This window comes from Amblyraja radiata, chromosome 10 (genome assembly GCF_010909765.2).
Source record: "Amblyraja radiata isolate CabotCenter1 chromosome 10, sAmbRad1.1.pri, whole genome shotgun sequence".
In the NCBI taxonomy this organism is placed as follows: Eukaryota; Metazoa; Chordata; class Chondrichthyes; order Rajiformes; family Rajidae; genus Amblyraja; species Amblyraja radiata.
Window position 1 is genome coordinate 38,437,450 of NC_045965.1, and position 20,875 is coordinate 38,458,324.

The 20,875-nt window shown below is 47.9% G+C and overlaps 1 protein-coding gene across 1 annotated transcript in view; it reads right to left on the reverse strand.

The window, feature by feature from the left end:
• Nucleotides 1-20,875, reverse strand: part of faf1 (Fas associated factor 1) — a 278,615-nt gene that overhangs the window by 50,090 nt on the left and 207,650 nt on the right. Inside the window, exons 14-15 of the mRNA XM_033028571.1 lie at nt 13,028-13,164; nt 3,390-3,478 (exon numbers count right to left, since the gene is read on the reverse strand). Of these exons, the coding sequence (XP_032884462.1) occupies nt 3,390-3,478; nt 13,028-13,164 (226 nt within the window). The remainder of the gene's footprint in view (nt 1-3,389; nt 3,479-13,027; nt 13,165-20,875) is intronic.

Consider the following 20,875-nt stretch of genomic DNA (forward strand, 5'->3'; position numbering starts at 1 on the left):
ACACTGCACATAAGGATGGGTCATTCAATAGGTTCATCAGCAAGATATTGTAACTAAAAAAAATCACAACAAGTATTGAAGATTGAGGGATGATACAAGAAAATTGGTGTTATGTTTTATTATGAGATAATCACAGTCCACAGAGTGATATTGATCAGGTGGTCAGTTGGTCAGAGCAAGGCAGATGGAATGAGTGTGAGGTGACACTTTTTGGAAGATCAAATAAAGATATATATATATCTTCGATGGGAGATATAAGATAAGATAGAGGATAAAGGCGATTAGACACTTGTAGAGAGTTGGGTGAATTGCTTGCTGTACAATGATAGCACCAATGCAATTCTGTGCAGGTTGTGACTGAAGGTAATATTGAAAAGTCTGCCAGCCATGACTGATGTACAATCCTGGTGGTGTTCATCGCACAAAGCCAAATATTCCAACAACAGGCATTGCTTTATGTGTGAGAGAAAGATATATCTCTCCGAAGCATGGCTATTTGAAACTGATTTCAGATTTGACTAAATGCAGATGTGTGGACTTTTGAGTTCAAAAGTTACATATCCACACACTCAAGGTAACATGAAGAATTCAAAATGAGATAAGTGAGATTCATAGTTATGGAAATTTTGCAGCCAATTTTGACTTTTTGGGTGGCTGACCACATGAGTGCATCAAACTGTAAGCATTCCGGGAGTGAAGACAGCTGCAATTTTGCCTTCTGGCTATATTTCAATTTGTCAGCTGAGGTGTGAATACCAAATAGACATACTGATGCAGTTCACCACTTCAGCCTCTAAACTGTTAGTCAAATGGATGCCTCTAAAGGCCATAGAGTCACGGTTATGATTAGGATCAGCAGTATTCGATGGGGTTGTTCAATTCATTTTTGTCCATTAATTAACAATTTAAAAAAAAATCAGAATTGAATTAAATCTTCCTTAACAGAATTCCAGTAAACTTGGGTTAAGTGTGTGCATGTGTCACTCTCCATCCATCTGACCCCTAAAATTAATATTTGGGGTCTAACGCAGTCACCGAGACCTTGACAATCATGGAAAAGAGTCGGACTTCCTTTCCACACAGCTAGTTTGGCTGATCAGTGGTTTGCTTTGAGACAATTCAATGGGCTATCATTAAGCTGAAAACAATAATATGGCCAACTACACTTTAAGGTTTTATTGACCAACAAATATCCATTTTACCGTGTAAATTTTGATCTCATAAATTCAATAGAAAACTGTTTTTCAGCCCTGCATAGTTTGAAGGTTGAAAGGTGGTGTATGTCACCATCTGATGGATTTGTTTTTTCAATGAATGGATTGCTTAAATAAATGTCCATACTTTTATTTGCTTGGTAATTTAACATTTCTGGCATACAAACATGTTCAGCTTTGCACAATGTACTTGTGCTGAAATGCAATTTCAACAAGTTTTGTCAGTTGTGCAACTGTGACTATTTTTACAGTAATAACCTTTGACAGCTGAAATAAAAGAATGCATTGTGGAGATATTATCAAATACTGCTGTCTTTAAAATGAACCCCACCTAGCAAACTTGTCAGAAAGAGTTACTGTAATCCACAAAATAGCCTAATCCTCAGGCAACAGTCAGACAGCAAAAGGCAGGTGTGCTAAATTCTAATACTTGTGGTTTATTCTGTGTATCTACTTATTAGACTTGTATATGACTAACTTAAACATCTTGTGGTCTGTCATGCAACAAAAAGGTATTAATCATCTGGTAAGTTAACAGCCAACATCTTGGAACAAAGCTTTCTAGTGTAGTGTACCTATATGTAAAAACGTCTGAAAAATTTGCATTTACTTGATCTGACTACTAACATGGTTTATCATGATTGAGGGAATACAAACCCAAGTTAAAAAAAAAATCTTAAAGATTAAAATTGAGACTATATTTTTATTTGGCTACATTTGCACTGCATACAAAACCTCCATTTCAAACTCAAATTCTCTTAGCAACGTGTTCCATAACATAACTGTTCATAATTTACACGACCAGGTTGTTATATTGCCACCCTTATCATAATTGAAGAAAAACTGAATACTGGCAAAAAAGTAAATCGTTTTAGGTCAATAAATCAAAATGGACAAGACTAAAAATAGCTTTGTTACATTCCATAATGTATAAATCAGTTTGTTGACTTAACTTTTACATGAAAGGTTAAAAGGCAATTGTACGCTCCTTGATTTACTTAGGCTTTCATTCAAGGCACATTCACATATTTCAGAAACTCCTTAATTGACACTAAACATATATTGTCTCTTTTTACAAATGTAACCTCCACCATAACCTGTTGTAATTTTCAGTTAGTTCCTCCTTTGAAAAGCTCTGAAACCGGAACCTGCATCCTGTTCCTTTTATGAAACAAGGATGGGAAGATATTTCTTGGGAAGAATGGAAAGATATTTACTTTGGTCACCCCGTCAAAGTCTGTTCTCTGCCACTGACTCCATGCTCATCTCTGGCAGTTTTGATTTTTAGCCAGATTCTGTACAGCCTTGTGTCAATTTTCAGCTTCAGGTCATATGTCAGTGCCTCAAATAAGAATGTTTTTTTTCTCCACTGTGACATTACTCCACTCTGCCATGCTTCAGCTTACCTGCTGTCAAGATAATCAGCATTATAGAGTCATAGTTACAGAGAAAATAAACCAAGGTCTGCAATAAGGTAGATTGGAACTGCACCCTAATTTATGGTAAGAATGTTTGGCAGTCTTATAATAGAGGGAAGAAACTGGATCCCTGGTATGTGCTTTTAAGCTATTATAACTCTTCTGCCCCATAGGAGAGGGGAGAAGAGGGAATGACTGAGGTGAGAAAGGTCGTTGACTATGTTGGCTACTTTCCCAAGGCAGTATGAAGTAGAGATGGAAACGATGGTGAGGAGGGTTGTCTATGCAATGGACTCGGCTACATCCACAACTTTCTGTAATTTCCCTGCAATATGTCTGCAACATCTGCGTTGCAGGTCTGGCCTCATTGATGAATTTAATTGCTTCAACATTGGAGGCCATGCTGCAGTTGCCAGGATCCTGAACTCTGCAATTTTCTCACTAGAATTCTTGACCGTTTCTCCTTGAAGAAGCTGTTTAAGTTCCAACACTTTCACCAAGCAGCACTGTCAGCTGCCCTGTTATCTTGTGATACAGGTCCGTTTCAAATGTTGTTGGTCAATGCTCCAGTGAAGCAACTTGTAATGTTTGACAATAATAAAGATCCCTATAATATAAATAATTGATTTAAATATGGCTTTTGTCTCTTCATATCTTTTATGCTTGTTGAAATACTTGGCTATTATTTTTGCATGCTTCTCTGATTTTTGGAAAGTTATATTCACAAGATATTCTTATAGATTACAGCAAGTTTTACCTCATCCCTTATATCCTCTTGTTGTTGAGCTGCAAAGATCTCCATGGCATTCATCAGCCGCATCATTAAATCATCTACTGTTGTGTTACCTAGCAACAAAGGAACACAATTGAGCTTTAAGTTATTAAGATTACTGAATGTTTAATATAGGGAAGCAATTCCAGCTTTCATTAGAAGGGCATTAAGAAGTGGCACTGTTAAAAAAGGGTATGAATTCAAGATTAGATTGAAAGGTTTTCTTTTGAGTGCCAGCAGTTATTCTTAATTCATATTCTTTAACTAACTTGCATCTTCCAGATAAAGAAAGATCTATTTGGATGAATTAGACTTGATAGTACAATAAAAATCTTAAGAAGATGAATATAGCATAATGCACTTTGACTGGCAATTAATTTTTAAGACATTGGAGTACATAAAAAGGTACCTCATTCAAATATCATGGCATCCATATTAGAATGAACACACACACACATACATATATATATATATATTATATATATATATTAGACTAAGTACAGACCACTTGGGTCTGTTCCCCAATGCAATATTCCGCCTCACCCGTTCCCCCAACGCAACCCGTTCCCCAACGCAATATTCCACCACACACATAGCCCCCAACTGCGCAGGCGCAGCTCATTTCCCCTCATCCCTCAGGACTCTCCCTCCCCTCCTCTTAACCCTCCCTCTTCTTTCCCCTCTGCTCCGCCCCATCCCCAATCCCTCCCCCACCGTCTCCTTTCCCCTACCCTCCCTCCCTCCAATAATTCTCTCCACTCCTATCCCTCACCTCCCCACTCCTCACCTCCCCCTATCCCCCCCCCCCCCACTATCACTTCTCACCTCCCCCACTACCCTCCTCTCTATTCCCCACTCCCTACCTCCCCCATTCCTCTCCCTCTATTCCCCCTCCTCCCCACTCTCCTTCCTCACCACCCCTTTCCCCCCTCTCCATCCATACCCCCTCCTCTCCCTCAATCCCCCCCACTCACCTCCGCAGGATCTTTCCCCTCTCCTCTTCCCCTCCCCAATTCCTCCCTTACCTTTCCCCTACCCTCAGTCACTCCTTCCCTCCCTCCCTCCATAACTCCACTCCCCTCCCTACCCCACTGCCCTCCTATCCCTCTATTCCCCACTCCCTAACTCCCCCACTCCTCCACCAGACATAAGACAGGAAAATTCTGAAAAAAGAGGAAGAGATAGATTTCTCCGCGGATTTTGAAATTCGGCGAGGCCCCACCACCGCCCCATCGTCTCGATGCCTCCTGGATCGCCGCGTAGAACCCCGGCCAGGTTCTCGCGGGTAGAAGCCCAGGTCGTACGAAGCGGCTGACGGCGCCCGCGGCTGGGCACCATGGAGGCCTTAAAGTGGGCTCGGCACAACGAAGGCGCCCGCAGACGCAGCTCCAGCCGGCGGAGCATAAGTGATGCTCACTCCGCTCCTTCAGCTTTATATTCTCCTTGCCGGGCGAGGCAGGCACCACCCGTGACTGATAGTGGACCCGGCCAATCAGTGCGACCGATGGTGCAGGAAGGGCGTCCCGGTGACTAACAGGAGAGGAGACCAATCAGTGTGGCGGCGACTGACAGGAGAGGAGACTAGTCTGCACAAATGCGTTTTTTACGATTTTTAAGCCAACGATCGGAACAAATCGTCTTGCCCTTGTAGTCCAAGAGGATGGTGAGTAAGGTGGCAAAAATTCGTAGCGCTATCGTGTACCGTTTTTGCGCAAATAGAAAAAAATGCAAAACCAGAAGAGCACAAGATCAGAGTTTTAGTTATCTACTAGACCAAGGGAATAGACCACTTTGATATTATATTAATATTATTCATTCGCTCCTTTTATCCCATCCCCCGCCCTATCCACACGCATAACCCCCAACTGCGCAGGCGCGGCTAGAGAGGGAGGGGTGGAGAGGGGTAGAGAGGGAGGGGGGTAGAAATTGAGGGGTGTGGGGGCGGCGTCATAGGGGAGGGCAGGTTCCCGAACGCAATAGTCCACCACTCACCCGTAGGCCAGAGAGGAAGGGGGCAGAGGGGGGGGGCAGAGAGGGAGGGGGGGGGCAGAGAGGGAGGGGGGGGGGCAGAGAGGGAGGGGGGGGGCAGAGAGGGAGGGTGTCCAGAGAGGAAGGGAGGGGCAGAGAAGAGGAGGCAGAGAGGAAGAGGGGGCAGAGATGGAGGGGGCAGAGAGAGGGGGGGCAGAGAGAGTGGGGGCAGAGAGAGGGGGGGGGCAGAGAGGAAGGCCCCCCCCACCCCCCCTCTCCATCCACCCCCTCTCCATCCCGCCCCTCCTCTCTCTCTTTCTCTGCCCCTGGCCGTAGAGCACAAGCCTCCCCATCAGGCGCTGGGCCCGAGCTAGGATGCGGCCGGCGTGGACCAGAGCGAGGCCTGGAACGATTTGAGGACTGTGAAAAGCAGTGGAGGGCCGGCCGATCGTGGCTTCCACGAGGGGAAGCCCACCCACCAGCGTGACAGACAGTCGGGTGGGGAGACTGTGACGGCCGCCAGGGCCACTTTTCCACTGCGCTTGTCCGCGCCCGCGCTGCGATAAATACCACCGCCGCCATGTTGTAGAACTTGAAGGAGCCCAGCGGAGTGTGTAGCACGACTTGATCATGTGTTCAACGGCTTAAATCCAGAGCCCGGGGGGGGGGGGGGGGGGGGGCTGGGCCACAGGGCTTTGCTTCCTGTCTGCCAACCAATTTTCTATCCACGTCAACACCCTTCCCCCAATACCATGTGCTCTAATTTTTGTCACCAGTCTCCCGTGCAGGACCTTCTCAAAGGCTTTCTGAAAGTCTAGATACACTACATCCACTGGCTCCCCTTCATCCATTTTACTTGCCACATCCTCAAAAAATTCCAGAAGATTTTCCGTTCATAAATCCAGGCTGACTTGGACTAATCCTTTTACTGCTATCCAAATGCCCCATTATTACCTTTTAATAATTGACTCCAGCATCTTTCCCACCACCGGTCAGGCTAACTGGTCTGTAATTCCCCGTTTTCTCTCTCGCTCTTTTCTTGATAAGTGGTATAACTCTATTAGCTATCCTCCAATCTACAGGAACTGATCCTGAATCTATTGAACATTGGAAAATGATCACCAATGCGTCCACTATTTCTAGAGCCACCACCCTGAGGACCCTAGGATGCAGACCATCAGGCCCCGGAAATTTATCATCCTTCAGTCCCATTAGCCTACCCAATACTATTTCTCGCCTAATGAAAATTTCTTTCAGTTCCTCGACTCCCTTAGATCTTCTGTCCTCCAGTACTTCTGGGAGATTGTTTGTGTCTTCCTTATTAAAAATATGAACTGTTATTCATAGATGGAGGGTAATATTTATCATAATTATTAATCATCATCCATATCTTTCTTTGCTCTACTGTCCTTTGATGAGATATGATTAGGCTTCTAGAACTTGGTTATAAATCAATTTTCCAGTCAATGTTTCAACTATCCCAGTTTTTCCCATTGCCAGAGTGAGATCACATGTATATTTGAGGAACAGCTCCTCATATTCCACTTGGTTAGCTTATAACCCAAAGGTATGAACATTGAATTCTACAGTTCAATTTTAGGTAACTAACCAACCCTCTCCCCCTCCTTCTTCCCTCCCTTTCTTTTTCTCCTCTCTCTCCTGTGCCCCACTTATTTTTCCCCTTCCACCTATATTCCTTCTCCAGCTTCCCAATTTGCAACTCTTCAATCCTTATCTCACACCTTCTGTCTTTTCATCTCTGGTCTTTGTCCAACCATCGGTCTATCAAAAACCCCATTCATCTTTTTCAATTTATCACTTGCTATGCTTTGTCCTGCCCCTCTTTTCTTACAGCTTACCCCCCCCCCCCCCCCCCACACCATGATTAGTCTGAAGAAGGGTCATGACCTGAAATGTCACCGAAACATCTCCAGAGATGAGATGAATCGCTGAGTTACTTTAGCATCTTGTGTCTTTTTTGTAAACTAGCAGGCGTTGAAAATTCTGCGCCGCTTGCTGTGAGGAGCAAAGGCATTGTGACGTTATCCAGCTCGCTTCAGCACATTAGATTTAAAAAATATGTCAGGTTGGTGAATAATTTTGATTAAAAAACTTGGGAAATAATGAATCAAATTTAAAGATGAGGGGATTTTTGAAATCATGAGGTAAATCTCTACTGGAATATGTAACATTTTCACCATTACTGCGTCGGGTTTTCGAGGAGATGTGAATCAAAGATAAAGTTCAAGCAAGCAAACATCTCCACAAGTAAACATCCAATATCAGAGTTTTATATGATAACTAGAGCAAGTGCAGACCCGCTGGGTCTGTTCCCCCAATGCACGTTGAGGGGGGTGATGGGATGGAGAGGGGGAGATGGAGAGAGGGAAATGGAGAGGGGGAGTGGAGAGGGGGAGATGGACAGGAGGGAGGAGAGGGGGAGGAGGGGAGAGGGGGATGGGGCACGCACACACACTAACCACTTCCCCCAAACACACACACTAACCACCCCACCCCCCAAAACACACACACACTAACCACCCCCACCCCCAAACACACACCACTAACCACCATGAGGGGAGAGAAGGAGGAGGGAGATGAGGGGAGAGAGAAGGGGTGGAAGGAGGGGGGAGATGGGATGGAAGGGGAAAGGGGGTGGAGAGGCAGGGAGAGGAGGGGGAGATGGGGGGAAGAGATGGGAGAGGGGGAAGGGAGAGAGGGGGGATGGGAAGGGGGAGGAGAGCAGGGAGGGGGAGGGTGGAGTGAGGAAGAGTGGGGAGAGAGGAGGGGAAGGGAGGAGGGGAAGGGAGGAGGGGAAGGGGAGGAGGGAGAGGGGAGGAGGGAGAGGGGAGCGGGGAGGAGGGAGGGGGGGGAGGGAGAGGGGAGGAGGGAGAGGGGAGGGGGTGGGGAGAGGGTGAATAGAGGGGAGAGGTGATGGGCAGGGGGGAGAGAGGAAGGAGAAGGGGAAATGTAGGGGAAATGGAGAGGGGAGGGGAGAGGAGAGGGGGGGGGAGAGTGGGGAGGGGGAGGTGAGGAGGATAGAGAGGGGAGGAGAGGAGGGAGGGGGAGGGGAGGAGGGAGAGGAGGAGGGAGAGGGAAGGGGTGGAGGGGGAAGAGTGTGGAGGGAGTGGGGAGAGGGGTAGGGGAAGGAGAGGGAGGGGTGAGGGAGGGGGTAGTGGGGGAGGGGAGATGGAGAGAGAGGGGAGGGGGAGAGAGAGGGGGGGGGGAGGGAGAGGGGAGGGGGAGGAAGAGGGAGAGGGAGGAGAAGGGGGAGAAAGAGGGAGGGGAGGAGGAGAAGAGGGAGGGGGAGAGAGAGGGCAGGGGGAGAAAGAGGGTAGGGGGAGAGAGAGGGCAGGGGGAGAGAGAGGGCAGGGGGAGAGAGAGGGCAGGGGGAGAAAGAGGGTAGGGGGAGAGAGAGGGCAGGGCGAGAGAGAGGGCAGGGCGAGAGAGAGGGCAGGGGGAGAGAGGGGAGGGGGAGGGAGAGAGGGGAGGGGGGAGGGGGAGAGAGGGGGAGGGAGAGAGAGAGGGGAGAGAGAGAGGGCGAGGGAGAGAGGGGAGGGAGAGAGAGAAGGGAGAGTGAGAGGGGGAGAGTGAGGAGAGGGGAGAGAGAGACAGTGGGTAGGGGAAAGGGGGGAGGGAGAGGAGGGAAGGAGGAGGGAAGGGGAAGGGAGAGGGGGAAGGGGAAGGCGGAAGGGAGAGAGGGGGGGAGGGGAGGGGCGGAAAGAGAGGGAGGATAGTAGAGAGGAGGGATGGTAGAGAGGGAGTATGGTAGAGAGGGAGTATGGTAGAGAGGGAGTATGGTAGAGAGGGAGAGGTAGATAGGGAGGGGGGTAGACAGAGGTGCAGGACAACTTGCTCTATTTGATCTTATTTGATTGTGCACGCCAGACCAAGTGAAGGTTGCAATCTCCCACACCTGTCCCATTGTGATGTCATATGTAAATGAGATCCATTGTGATTAGACATCCATGAGATGGCACTGTGACTCATGCGGCAGTTTGATTTTAGTGGGACCACGTGAAGGTTCCAATCTCCCACCCCTGTCCCATTGTGATGTCATATCATATGGAAATAAGATCCATGGTGATTGGACATCTGTGAGATGACACTGTGACATGCAGCAGTTTGATTGAAATCTTTTTTGATGTTTTTTACTAAAAGAGCGAGGAAATTAATAACCAAATTTGGGGGAGAGAGAGAGTTGGGGGAGAGAGAGAGAGAGAGAGGGGGGGGGGGATAGAGAGAGGAGAGGGGCGGAGCGGCGAGGCACGGAGCGATCTGAGGACGCCGATCGTGGCTTCCGCCAGCGTGACAGAGCCAGACCGGGCCGGGGGGGGACAGACGATCGTCCCCTGTGACGGGTAGAGAGCAAAGATCCTCGGTATACGATCTTTGGTAGAGGAGAGGGGAGAGAGGAAGGAGAGGGGAGAGAGGGGAGAGAGGAAGGAGAGGGGAGGAGGTGAGTAGAGGAGTCGGGGGGTGGAGGCGAGCCGGGTTGCCAAATAAGGAGAGAGAGAGAAGTGGCTTCTGACTCTGGAAACCCACAGCTGGAATGAGCGCGCAGGCAGGCGGGGCTTCACGAGCTGCGCCAACAGTGAGGAGAAGGTTCAGCGTGTAAGGCGCCGCTGCTCCGAGATCTGTAGAACAAAGATCCTATAGCGGAATGGAGCTGTAGAATCTTTGTTCTGCAGAACTTATGAGAAGGTTCAACTTTCTCGATCTTTCTGCACCTTTAATCCACAGCGGCGGGGGGGAGAGGGGCGGGGCCAGGTGGGCCTGGATTGGTGGGCATGTGGGCATTGTGACGTCAGCAGCTGGCAAGCGGCGATTATATTTTAAAAAGTGAGTTTTGTGAACAACTTTATTTAAAACCAAGTTTCGTTCCGATCAGTGCTCTAATTTAAAAGTTAGCGAGGTTTAAAAATCTTAAAAACCACGCGTGCGCAGATCAATCTCCTCTCCTGCCGTTCAGCGCCGCATGGATTGGTCTTTTCTCCAGTCACTCTGCGGGATGGTCCGCCTGCGCCATCGTGTCTTTAATGGAGCCGAGGGAGGCTCTGGATGGCCAGAGGAGGTTTCTGGCTGGCGGAGGTTTCTGGCCCGTGGAGGTTTTCGGCCGGCGGAAGTTTCCAACCAGACAACATTTTCGGAGGGACTGGAAGCAGCCCGCTTCAACCCAGCCCGGGATGTAGCCAAACGGAAAGCGGAGAATCTGATCCCGGCAGAGAACGTTCAGCGACCATCGACCGCTGTGAGATCCCATCGCATAGTCAACTAGCCCCTTCCCCTCTGGTCCCCCTTCCCCGTGATACCACCCTCTCCCCACAACCCACGTCTTTTCTCCGAGCTCTTTCCCCCCCTGCTCACACACCCCCCTCCCCCCACAACCCCCCTCCACCGGCTGCAGGACCCCCCACTGGCCCCCAAAAGCCCACGCCTAAAGCCGGCCCCGCCCCCGCTGCAGGACGCTCCCCGCCAGCCCTTGCCTGAAACTGTCCCAGCCCCCGCCCCCCGGCTATAGAACGCTCCCGCTGGCCCCCGCCTGAAGCCGTCCCCCTCCCCCCGCAACAGGATGCTCCTGCCGGACCCCGCCTGAAGCCGTCCCTAGCTGCAGGACACTCCCGCCCACACACTCCCCCCCACCCCCCCCCACACACCTTCCCCCACCAGATGCCGTCCCGCCCCCAGCTTCAGGACGCTCTCCCACCCCCACCAGTCCCTGCCTGAAACCGTCCCCGTGCCCAGCTGCAGGATGCCCCCCACCGGTCCCCGCCTGAAGCCGGTGGAGAGCGCCAGCAGTAGTCCACGGCACCAGAAGGCAACGACAACGATAGGTAGCGGAAGGCCACGACAGCTATAGGCCAAGGTAGCCCCCACCTGAAGCCGTACCCCACCTCCGGCTGCAGGTCCGGGGTTGGGGAGAGTTGAGGGGGGGGATGGAGTGAGTGCAGGACGCCCCCCATCCCCACTGACCCCCGACAGCCTTCGCCTGAAGCCGCCCCCCTCCCCCGGCTGCAGTACGCTCACCCCCCCCCCCCCCTCCGGCCCCCGTCTGAAGCCGTCTCCCTCCCCCGGCTGTAGGACGCTCCCACCCACACCAGCCCTCGACAGTCCCCGTCTACAGGATGCTCCTGCCGGTCCCTGCCTAAAGCCGTCCCCAGCTGTAGGACATTTCCCCCCAACACACCTGCCCCCACCTGAAGCCATCCCCCTCCCCCGGCTGCAGGACCGGGGGGGAGGGGGGATTGGGAGGGGTTTGGGGGAGTTGAGGGGGGATGGAGTGAGTGCAGGACGTTCCCCCCCCATCCCCACTGGCCGTCGACAGCCCTCGCCTGAAGCCGTCCCCCTCCCCCGGCTGCAGTACACTCACCCCCCTCCCTCCAGCCCTCGACAGTCCCCGCCTGAAGCCGTCCCCCTCCGGCTAGCTGCAGGACGCTCCCCACCGGCCCCCGACAGCCCCCACCTGAAGACGTCCCCCTCCCCAGGCTGCAGGACGTTCTTCTGCACCCCCTGCAGCTGGGACGGCTTCAGGCGGGGCCAGTGGGGGGAAGCGTCCTGCAGCGGGGAGGAGAACGGCTTCAGGAGTGGGCTGTCGGGTGCCGGGGGGAGAGCGTAGGCGGTAGGCCTTGGCAGCGCTCCCCCCTTTCCACCGGTCCCCAACAGGCCCCGCCTGAAGCCGTCCCCCTCCCCCTGCTGTATGACGCTTCTCCCCTCCCCTACCGGCCCCCGCCTAAAGCCGTGCCCCTACCCCGGCTACAGGCGTTCCCCCCACCAGCCCCCGACAGTCCCCGCCTGAAGCCGTCCCCCTCCCCGTCTGCAGAATGCAACAAGAGACGCAACAAGAAAGAATGGACAATAAATATCATCTTTAACGTTTAAATTGTTGTCATATTTTAAGAGTTATTCACATTTTAAGCTTTAATAAATCCCTTTTCCACTTGCCGTGCCAGTCAACTGCACCTGAGGTATATCTATCTATCTATCTATATAATATTAAAACTCTGTGGCTGCTGGCTAGCTGGCTGCTGGCTGGCAGTGTTTCTGCCTGACTTATGGTTGCCAGCCTGTGGGTGCCAGCCTTTGATTCATTGCTACGCCAACACCAGCCCCACAAACGCCCAGAATATTTCCATTTCGGTAGAGATTTCACTTTTCATTGCAAGTATCCACTCCTGATTAAATTTCGTCGTGTTTATGTACACATTTTTAATAAAATCCTTCTCCCCCCCCCCCCCCCCCACACTCACTTTGTCGCCTCCTGCTGGCCAGCGACCATAACGGCTGCTGGCGCCCGCATCTCGCCTCAAAGACGCCATTTAAAAACAGCCGCACTACTGAGTCCTGAACGGCTTGAGTTGGAGGACCACATCTCCCGTGGGAGCTACGGGTAGGGAATGGCTGCGTTGGGGGAGCAGGCCCAACGGTTCTGCACTTGGTCTAGTATACATATATGTGTGTGTGTGTGTGTGTGTGTGTGTGTGTGTGTGTGTATGTGTGTGTGTGTGTGTATATGTGTGTGTGTATATGTGTGTGTGTGTGTGGGTGTGTGTGTGTGTGTGTGTGTATATATATTTACATATTATTTATATATGTTTTAAACATTATTTTTTTAACACAATTATGTCCCGATATATCAATTGGGCACTAGAAATTACCTTGAATCACATTCAAAACTTCATTTGATGATCTTTTTCCCATTATAATAAGAAGCAGTGGAAACTGATCAGTTTTGTGTGTTCGAATTGTTTGAGCCACAACACTGCCAAAATGTCTTGTACACATGCTCAAAAATCTGTAGAAAGAAGAAAAACAGTTAGGCCAAGTAATGTATACTAAGATTTAGAATCTGTGATTTAAACCTGTAAATAAGGCTGAAAATTCACTTTGCTATGAATTAAAGTTACTCTCAGTATTATTTTTCCTAAGTAGCCTCTAGAGTTCCTTCTCCTGCCTTTGCTTGAAACTGTCACAATTGGTTACCTCACAGTTATGCTTTGTACCAGTAATAGGAAATACCTGTAGCTGAAGCAACATTACTTATTGCAAAATTGACTGACAGTGAATTGTTCAAAATGTTCATATACTTTTGAGTTGTTCAGATAAATATTCCTATTAATAAACCATATTAGACAACAGTGATCCTTAAATAAATATTTCAGTTTTTTACGATTTTGACAATGCGATCTTTTCAAACTGGATGTGTAAATGTTCAGGTAAAATGCTGACTGTGGTATTATTACTTTGCAGGGCTCGAAATTAGCGGTTGCCCGGGTGCCATTGACCACCCAAAGTGCCGCCGGGCAACCTAAATGCCGATTAATTTTGCCCGGCTTGCCACTGCAGATACTGGTTTATACCGAAAATAGATACAAAAAACTGGAGTAACTCAGTGGGTCAGGCAGCACCTCTGGAGAGAAGGAACGTGACTTTTCGTGTCGGCGACGACTGTAGTGCGGGCAAAGATATTAGGTGTGCTGTGACAGAGGGCCGGAGCGAATGACGGCTCCGCACAGCGGCGACAGCGGCTCCACCTGCTCCTCCTCCTACCGCACCCCGCCTGCCCTGATACCAGCCGCTGCTTTCAAAACAAACCCTCCCGTACGCCGAGGCCGGGAGGAGGGAGGGGAAGGGGGAGGCCTCCTTCTGCCGTCTGAAGCAGCTGCATCGCTCGGCCCCGCACCTTCCTGTTGGATGGCGGAGGAGGGGAGGCGGTGGCGAGGAGATCCCAATTACCTCCCCCTTTGGCGGCGGCACTTGGCGGTGGACAGGGACGGCCAAGGCAGCGGGGCGATGATGCCGTCCCTGTCCGATGAGCGCTGACCTTCCTTCCTCCCCACCTCCCGCCTCTCTCTCTCTCTCTCTCTTGTACGTCCCCCTCCACCCCCTTATCCTGAGACCCCTCCTCTCCATCCCTTACTGATCCCCATTCCTGCCTCTATTCAGTCCTCACTGACACCCCCTGTGCTCACATACCCATCACCTCCCCCCCCATCTATTCATCCTACACTGCTCACCCTATCTACCTCGCATTGATTCACCTGCCACTCACCATTCATCCTGTACTGATCCCCCCCATTCATTCCGTATTGACCCCCCACCATTTATCCTGCACCAATCCCCCCCATCCATCCTGTAATGATCTCCTCATTCACCTTTTACTGTACCCCTCATTCATCCTGTACTGACCCCCCCATTCATCTTTTAATGATTCCCCCATTCATCCTGTACTGATCCCCCCCATCCATCCTGTACTGATCCCCCCATTCAAGAAGAATGGGGGGATCAGTCTGAAGAAGGGTCTCGACCCGAACGTTGCCTATTTCCTTCGCACCATAGATGCTGCCTCACCCGCTGTTTCTCCAGCATTTTTGTCTACCTCCATTCATCCTGTACTGATCATCCCATTCATCCTGTACTGATGCATTCCATTCATCCTGTACTGATCCCCCCATCCATCCTGCACAGATCCTCCCCTTAGTGATCCCCCCGTTCAAACACACTGACATCCTCCGCGCTCTCCCCTCACAATTTTATCAACTCCAACCAACACGCACTAATTCCCCTGCCTCAATCCATCAATTCCGCACCGATTGCCTTCTCAACCCCCCCCGCCATCTATCCATCCCGCACTGATTCACCCTCTCCCACCACCCCCCCCCCCCCCCCCCGACCCTATTGTGCTGGAAATGCCTTCAGAGCGAACATTGACTTTGTTTGATAACGGAATGCAATCAAACGTGTTTTAATTCCCAATGTTATTATATGTTTTAATCCATAAAGATGGATTAATTAAATTGTGAACACGTGAAACATTTGGCAACCTAAAAAGCTGCCGAGGTTGCCCGGCTGGCAACAGGGAAAAAACGTTAAGTGAGAGCCCTGATATCCCAAATGCAGATACATTTAAACATATAACCTAATAGCTGCATCAATCATTTGAGTTTTCTTTCTGTTAAGCAAAGCTGAATTTACAAGATAACTTATGAAAGCTGATGTGCAAGTTTGCCACGCATAAATTTGAGCATGTTTTTCAGAAAATAGGAGCAAATAAATTAAACTTCGGTAGTAATTAGACAAGCGCATTATTCTAAAAAAATGTAAACCAAGCACGCGTAAAACACGTTCTTGGTGTAGAAAGGAAAATCAGGTCCAGAAGTCTTCCTGCATGAAGCTCACTAAAGTTCCTGATGCTCTGAGACATATGAAAATGTATCTCACTATATTTTCAAAAACAAACAATAAATCATGTTAATCATTCAACAGTTCTGTTAAAACCATCAATTTATCATGGTGATTACAAAATAATCAAAAAGATTATTTTCAAAAATGAAAATTTTAATCACATAGTTAAGGTAATTACAATGATATAAAATAAATAATCCAAGTTAGATTATCAGTATGATCTTTTTGAAAACAACATTTTGTGCAAGAGATTTAATTTAATTTATTGTGATTATTAAAATAATTGTACTTATTATAATAACCTACAGTGCCCTCCATAATGTTTGGGACAAAGACCCATCATTTATTTATTTGCCTCTGTATTCCACAATTTGAGATTTGTAATAGAAAAAAACACATGTGGTGCACATTGTCACAAGTGGTGCACATTGGATTCACAGGCATTTGTAATTGCTCAGGTGTGTTTAATTGCCTCCTTAATGCATGTACAAGAGAGCTCTCAGCACCTAGTCTTTCCTCCTGTCTTTCCAATCACCTTTGGAAACTATTATTGCTGTTTATCAACATGAGGACCAAAGTTGTGCTAATGAATGTTAAAGAAGCCACTATGAGACTGAGAAACAAGAATAAAACTGTTAGAGACATCAGCCAAACCTTAGGCTTACCAAAATCAACTGTTTGGAACATCTTTAAGAAGAAAGAGAGCACTGGTGAGCTTACTAATCGCAAAGGGACTGGCAGGCCAAGGAAGACCTCCACAGCTGATGACAGAAGAATTCTCTCTATAATAAAGAAAAATCCCCAAACACCTGTCTGACAAATCAGAAACACTCTTCAGGAGTCGGGTGTGGATTTGTCAATGACCACTGTCCACTGAAGATTTCATGAACAGAAATACCGAGGCTTAACTGCAAGATGCAAACCACTGGTTAGCCGCATAAATAGGATGGACAGGTGACAGTTTGCCAAGAAGTACTTTAAAGAGCAACCACAGTTCTGGAAAAAGGACTTGTGGACAGATGAGATGAAGATGAAGTTATATCAGAGTGATGGCAAGAGCAAAGTATGGAGGGGAGAAGGAACTCCCCACCATCCAAAGCATACCACCTTATCTGTGAAACACGGCGGTGGGTGTGTTATGGCCTGGGCAAGTATGGCTGCTGAAGGTACTGGCTCACTTATCTTCATTGATGATACAACTACTAATGGTAGTAGCATAATGAATTCTGAAGTGTATAGACACATTCTATCGGCTCAAGTTCAAACAAATGCCTCAAATCATTCTACAGCAAGACAATGATCCCAAACATACTGCTAAAGCAACAAAGGTGTTTTTGAAACCTAAAAAATGGTAAATTCTTGAGAGGCCAGTCAATCACCCGATCTGAACCCAATTGAGCATGTCTTTTATATGCTGAAGAGAAAATTGAAGGGGGTTAGCCACCAAAACAAGCATAAGCTAAAGATGGCTGCAACACAGGCCTGGCAGAGCATTACCAGAGAAGACACCTAGCAACTGGTGATGTCTGTGAGTCGCAGACTTCAAGTAGTCATTGCATGCAAAGGATATGCAACAAAATACTAAACATGACTATAATCATCTACCTGACATTGCTGTGTCCCAAACATTATGCTGCCCTGAAATGGGGGGGGGGGGGGGGGGGGACAACAACGTATAAACACAGCTGTAATTTCTACATGGTGAAACCAAAATGTATAAAAATGGGCTTTAATAAAATCTAACAATGTTCACTTTAACCACATGTGATTTTTTTTCTTTTACAAATCTCACATTGTGGCGAAAAGAGGCAAATAAATAAATGATGGGTCTTTGTCCCAAACATTATGGAGGGCACTGTATGCAGAGCTGCCAAGTTTTCAGTATTTTTACGCGGTGACATTTTGCTGAAAAAAAATGTTTTTTTATGTGCAGTCATACCCATGTAATAGTACAAGAATGCATAACTTTGCTACCAATTGACATTTCTTTTACGCACCTCACTTGACAGTGCATTCATTGCCATCTCTTTGTATATTGCTGTTTGAATGGCTGCTTTCTGCTTTTAGCACCAGATAATGATGTAGAAGCCATTTTGGAAGCCTCCCTCTCCCTCCCTCCCTCCTTACTCTCTCCCTCCCTTTCTCCATCCCTCTTGCCCTCCATCGCTCTCTCTCTCTCTCTCTCTTCCTCCCTCCCTCCCTCTCTTATTCCCTTCCTCCCTTCCTCTCCATCTCCCCCTCCCTCCTTCTTCCACTCTCCATCCTCTCCCTCTCACCACCCCTTCCTCTCTCCCTCTCTCCACCCCTCCATGTCTCCCCCTTGAGCCCACCCACCGTTCGGTAAAAACGGCCAATCCCAATGTAACTGCAATCCCACTGGTATCCTTTCACCACTAGGCTTATCCAGAATTCTACCAATGCCTGAAAAATAATCAAAGGATCAACTACCACTGAGAAAGAGAATTCCAAAGACTCATTGTTATATGAGAATTTTCCTGAACAGTCTGTGCCCCATAGCGCTGTGGCCATAGCGCTCCAGCTGGTAGCGTTATTTTTAGAACCCATAGCGCTGTAGCCGACAGCTCTTCGTTTAAATTCCCACGCGTTCAACTGACAGCGCTCTGCTTAAACCTGGAGCGGGACAGGCAGCGAGAAGGATAATGGATAATTTGATATTTTCCAATATCATTTGCCAAATCTTTCACCCATCACGCCAGTCTCCTGTACTACATTTTCTTTTCAGATTCATCAAGATCAACTCAGTCCTACAATCCCTGACCTTCTGCATTAATAATCTGGACTACATGAACTAAAGGGTCTGTCCCACTTGGTAGGTATGTTACAAAACTTACCTTCAGCGGCGCTGCAGTTCTGTCACTGGCCGTGTGCACGACTTTGGCACCTTTGAGGGGAAGGGCGGGATTAAAATGCCGTTTTCTCCTGCCTGGCCGAGATATATTTTCTCGGGCTTCTACCTGATACTAAAAATTCGTTCCGACTGCCGTTCTCTGAATTTTTTTTTTAAACCGCGGGACAATTTCAGCACTGGAATAAAATAAAAAGCGACTTCTAAAGCCGTCAACGCAGTCAACAGAACGGATCTCACGTACGGGCCAAAACATAAGGTAAGTCGTATATTTTACATATAAACTTGCTTCTTAGGATTACTTTAATCAAAATTTCACGTTGCGAAAATGTGATTTGGGCCCCATACGAACCGGCAGTGTTTTTCCTGCCGATATGGGGTTTAAATTCACCGCAAACTGCAACGTTCCAATCGACAACGTTCCACAAAAACCCACTCGCAAGATGATTAAAATGGCCATTAATTTACGGGAATTAAACACTAAATTCCTTCCAATTGGCCTATCAATTCATGACAATGAGATTTAAAAATCATGTTATATTGTGAATTCTTGTGTGAATGTCATTTGGACACTTAGGCTATTTAAAAATGTTATCCTTTTCTTAAGAAATGGATAGATGTTTAGATCTAGTAATTAAATTTTGTAATTAACTACAATTAGGTAACTAACTAATTATATGCTTTAATTTCAGTTCATCCAAGTAAGATTGTTTCATATTTGTTTCAGAATGCTTCAATCTATAATAACTGGACATTTCATTCGGTTCTCTTAATTTTTAAGAAAATTATGGGCTTTTGACTGTCCTCGATCACAGCTTTTGAGTTAAGTCAATGGAAAAGCAATAGGGAACAAGATGCTAATTTCAGAGTATGAAAATGGCCATAACTTTTTTAATACTGAAAATATGAAAGTGAATTAGGTGTCAAATTAAACTTATTTTTATGCTTTATCTGATGGGACAAATTGCAGACTTGATTTTTTAAATCTCAAAATTTTGTAACATTGCTACAATTGGGTGTCATTTGCGCGTCACGCAGGCGGCGCACAAAGATTTTGTGAATCACAAAATCTTGGGGCGCCGCGCGTGACTGCGCGTCACTGCCTACACCACCACGCGCTATGCGCGTGTAATGCACGCATCACGACGCGCGTTGTGACGCGTAAATGATGTCATGTAAATGATGCGCAAATGTCGCTCAAGTGTGATAGGCCCTTAACTAGATTGACTCTGAGATAGGGAATCTCCACTGGGTTCCTGCTTCAGGACATTCTCACTACTTTTGACAGAAGGCAAGACTTGAGATGAAGCCTTGTTTCTCGCTATTAATTTAATAATTCAAAGAATTATTAAAGCTTTGTAACCGTCTCTAAATGTATTTGATAAACAGATATATTAAAGTAATTTTCATCATTTAAAAACATGATTAAAATATCATATTAAATAATTAGTCATTAAACTAAACATAAATATAAAATAATTCAATTTAAATGTTTTTACCTGATCCCAGGTTAGAAATTTCCAAACTAATCCACTCACTATGGAATAGTTTGGATTGTTTTCTCAGTTTATCCTGGCATTTGGTTAAAGCATGTATTTTCAGTGTTTAGAAACAACTTGAAAGTTACATCTAATTTAAGTCTCTGCTAATTACAACTACAGGTGCACAACCTTTTATCCGAAAGCCTTGGGACCAGACACTTTTCGTAATTCAGAATTTGTCGGTCTTCGGAATGGAAATTTTTTAGCGTAGATTTTAATGGCTGGCTCAGTGGTAGAGTGCTCGGCTCATATCCGCAAGGTCGCGAGTTTGCGCCTTGATCCTGGCAGTTACTCGATCGCGAGTTTGAGTCTTCAATGTCGTTTTTTCTTGCAGAATAAATGTTTGTATGAAATGCAGTGTAGGAGAGGTGTACTGACTGTGTGGGCAGAACTTTGGAAGTGATTGCCCACCAGTCTAAAAAGCCGCTGTGTCTCCCTGTCCCTGGGATAGCAGGGGGCGATCAAACAGCACAATACCCCCTCCCCCTCCAACTCCAGAGGAATCCGCTCCCCGATGGGCCGCTACGGCGACAAGTGGCAGTTTGCCCACAGCCCGAGCTGCGCCCCCTCATCCGCCACCCCAAGAACAAGACGTACATTGCACACCATCAGCTTCTGCCCCTACGTGTTCCTCTGGAGTTGGAGCGGGGCTGGGCTGGATTTGCTGCTGGCTGTGGGTCTCTGGGATCTCCGTGCTTGCAGTGGGCCTGGGGGTCGGTGGGCGGCGGTGGGAGCTGTGGAGCTGTGGACCTACGGACCTACCTCCATGGAGCTAGCCAGCTTCGGAGCGTGGAGAGCTGCGGGGGCGAGCTGCTGCGACCCGACTCCGGTGGATGGTGACACCGGGAACTCGCAGGTCCCCGGTGGGAGACTGCTTTGCGGGGCACCGGCAGCGGCGACTTCTCCCGCCCGAA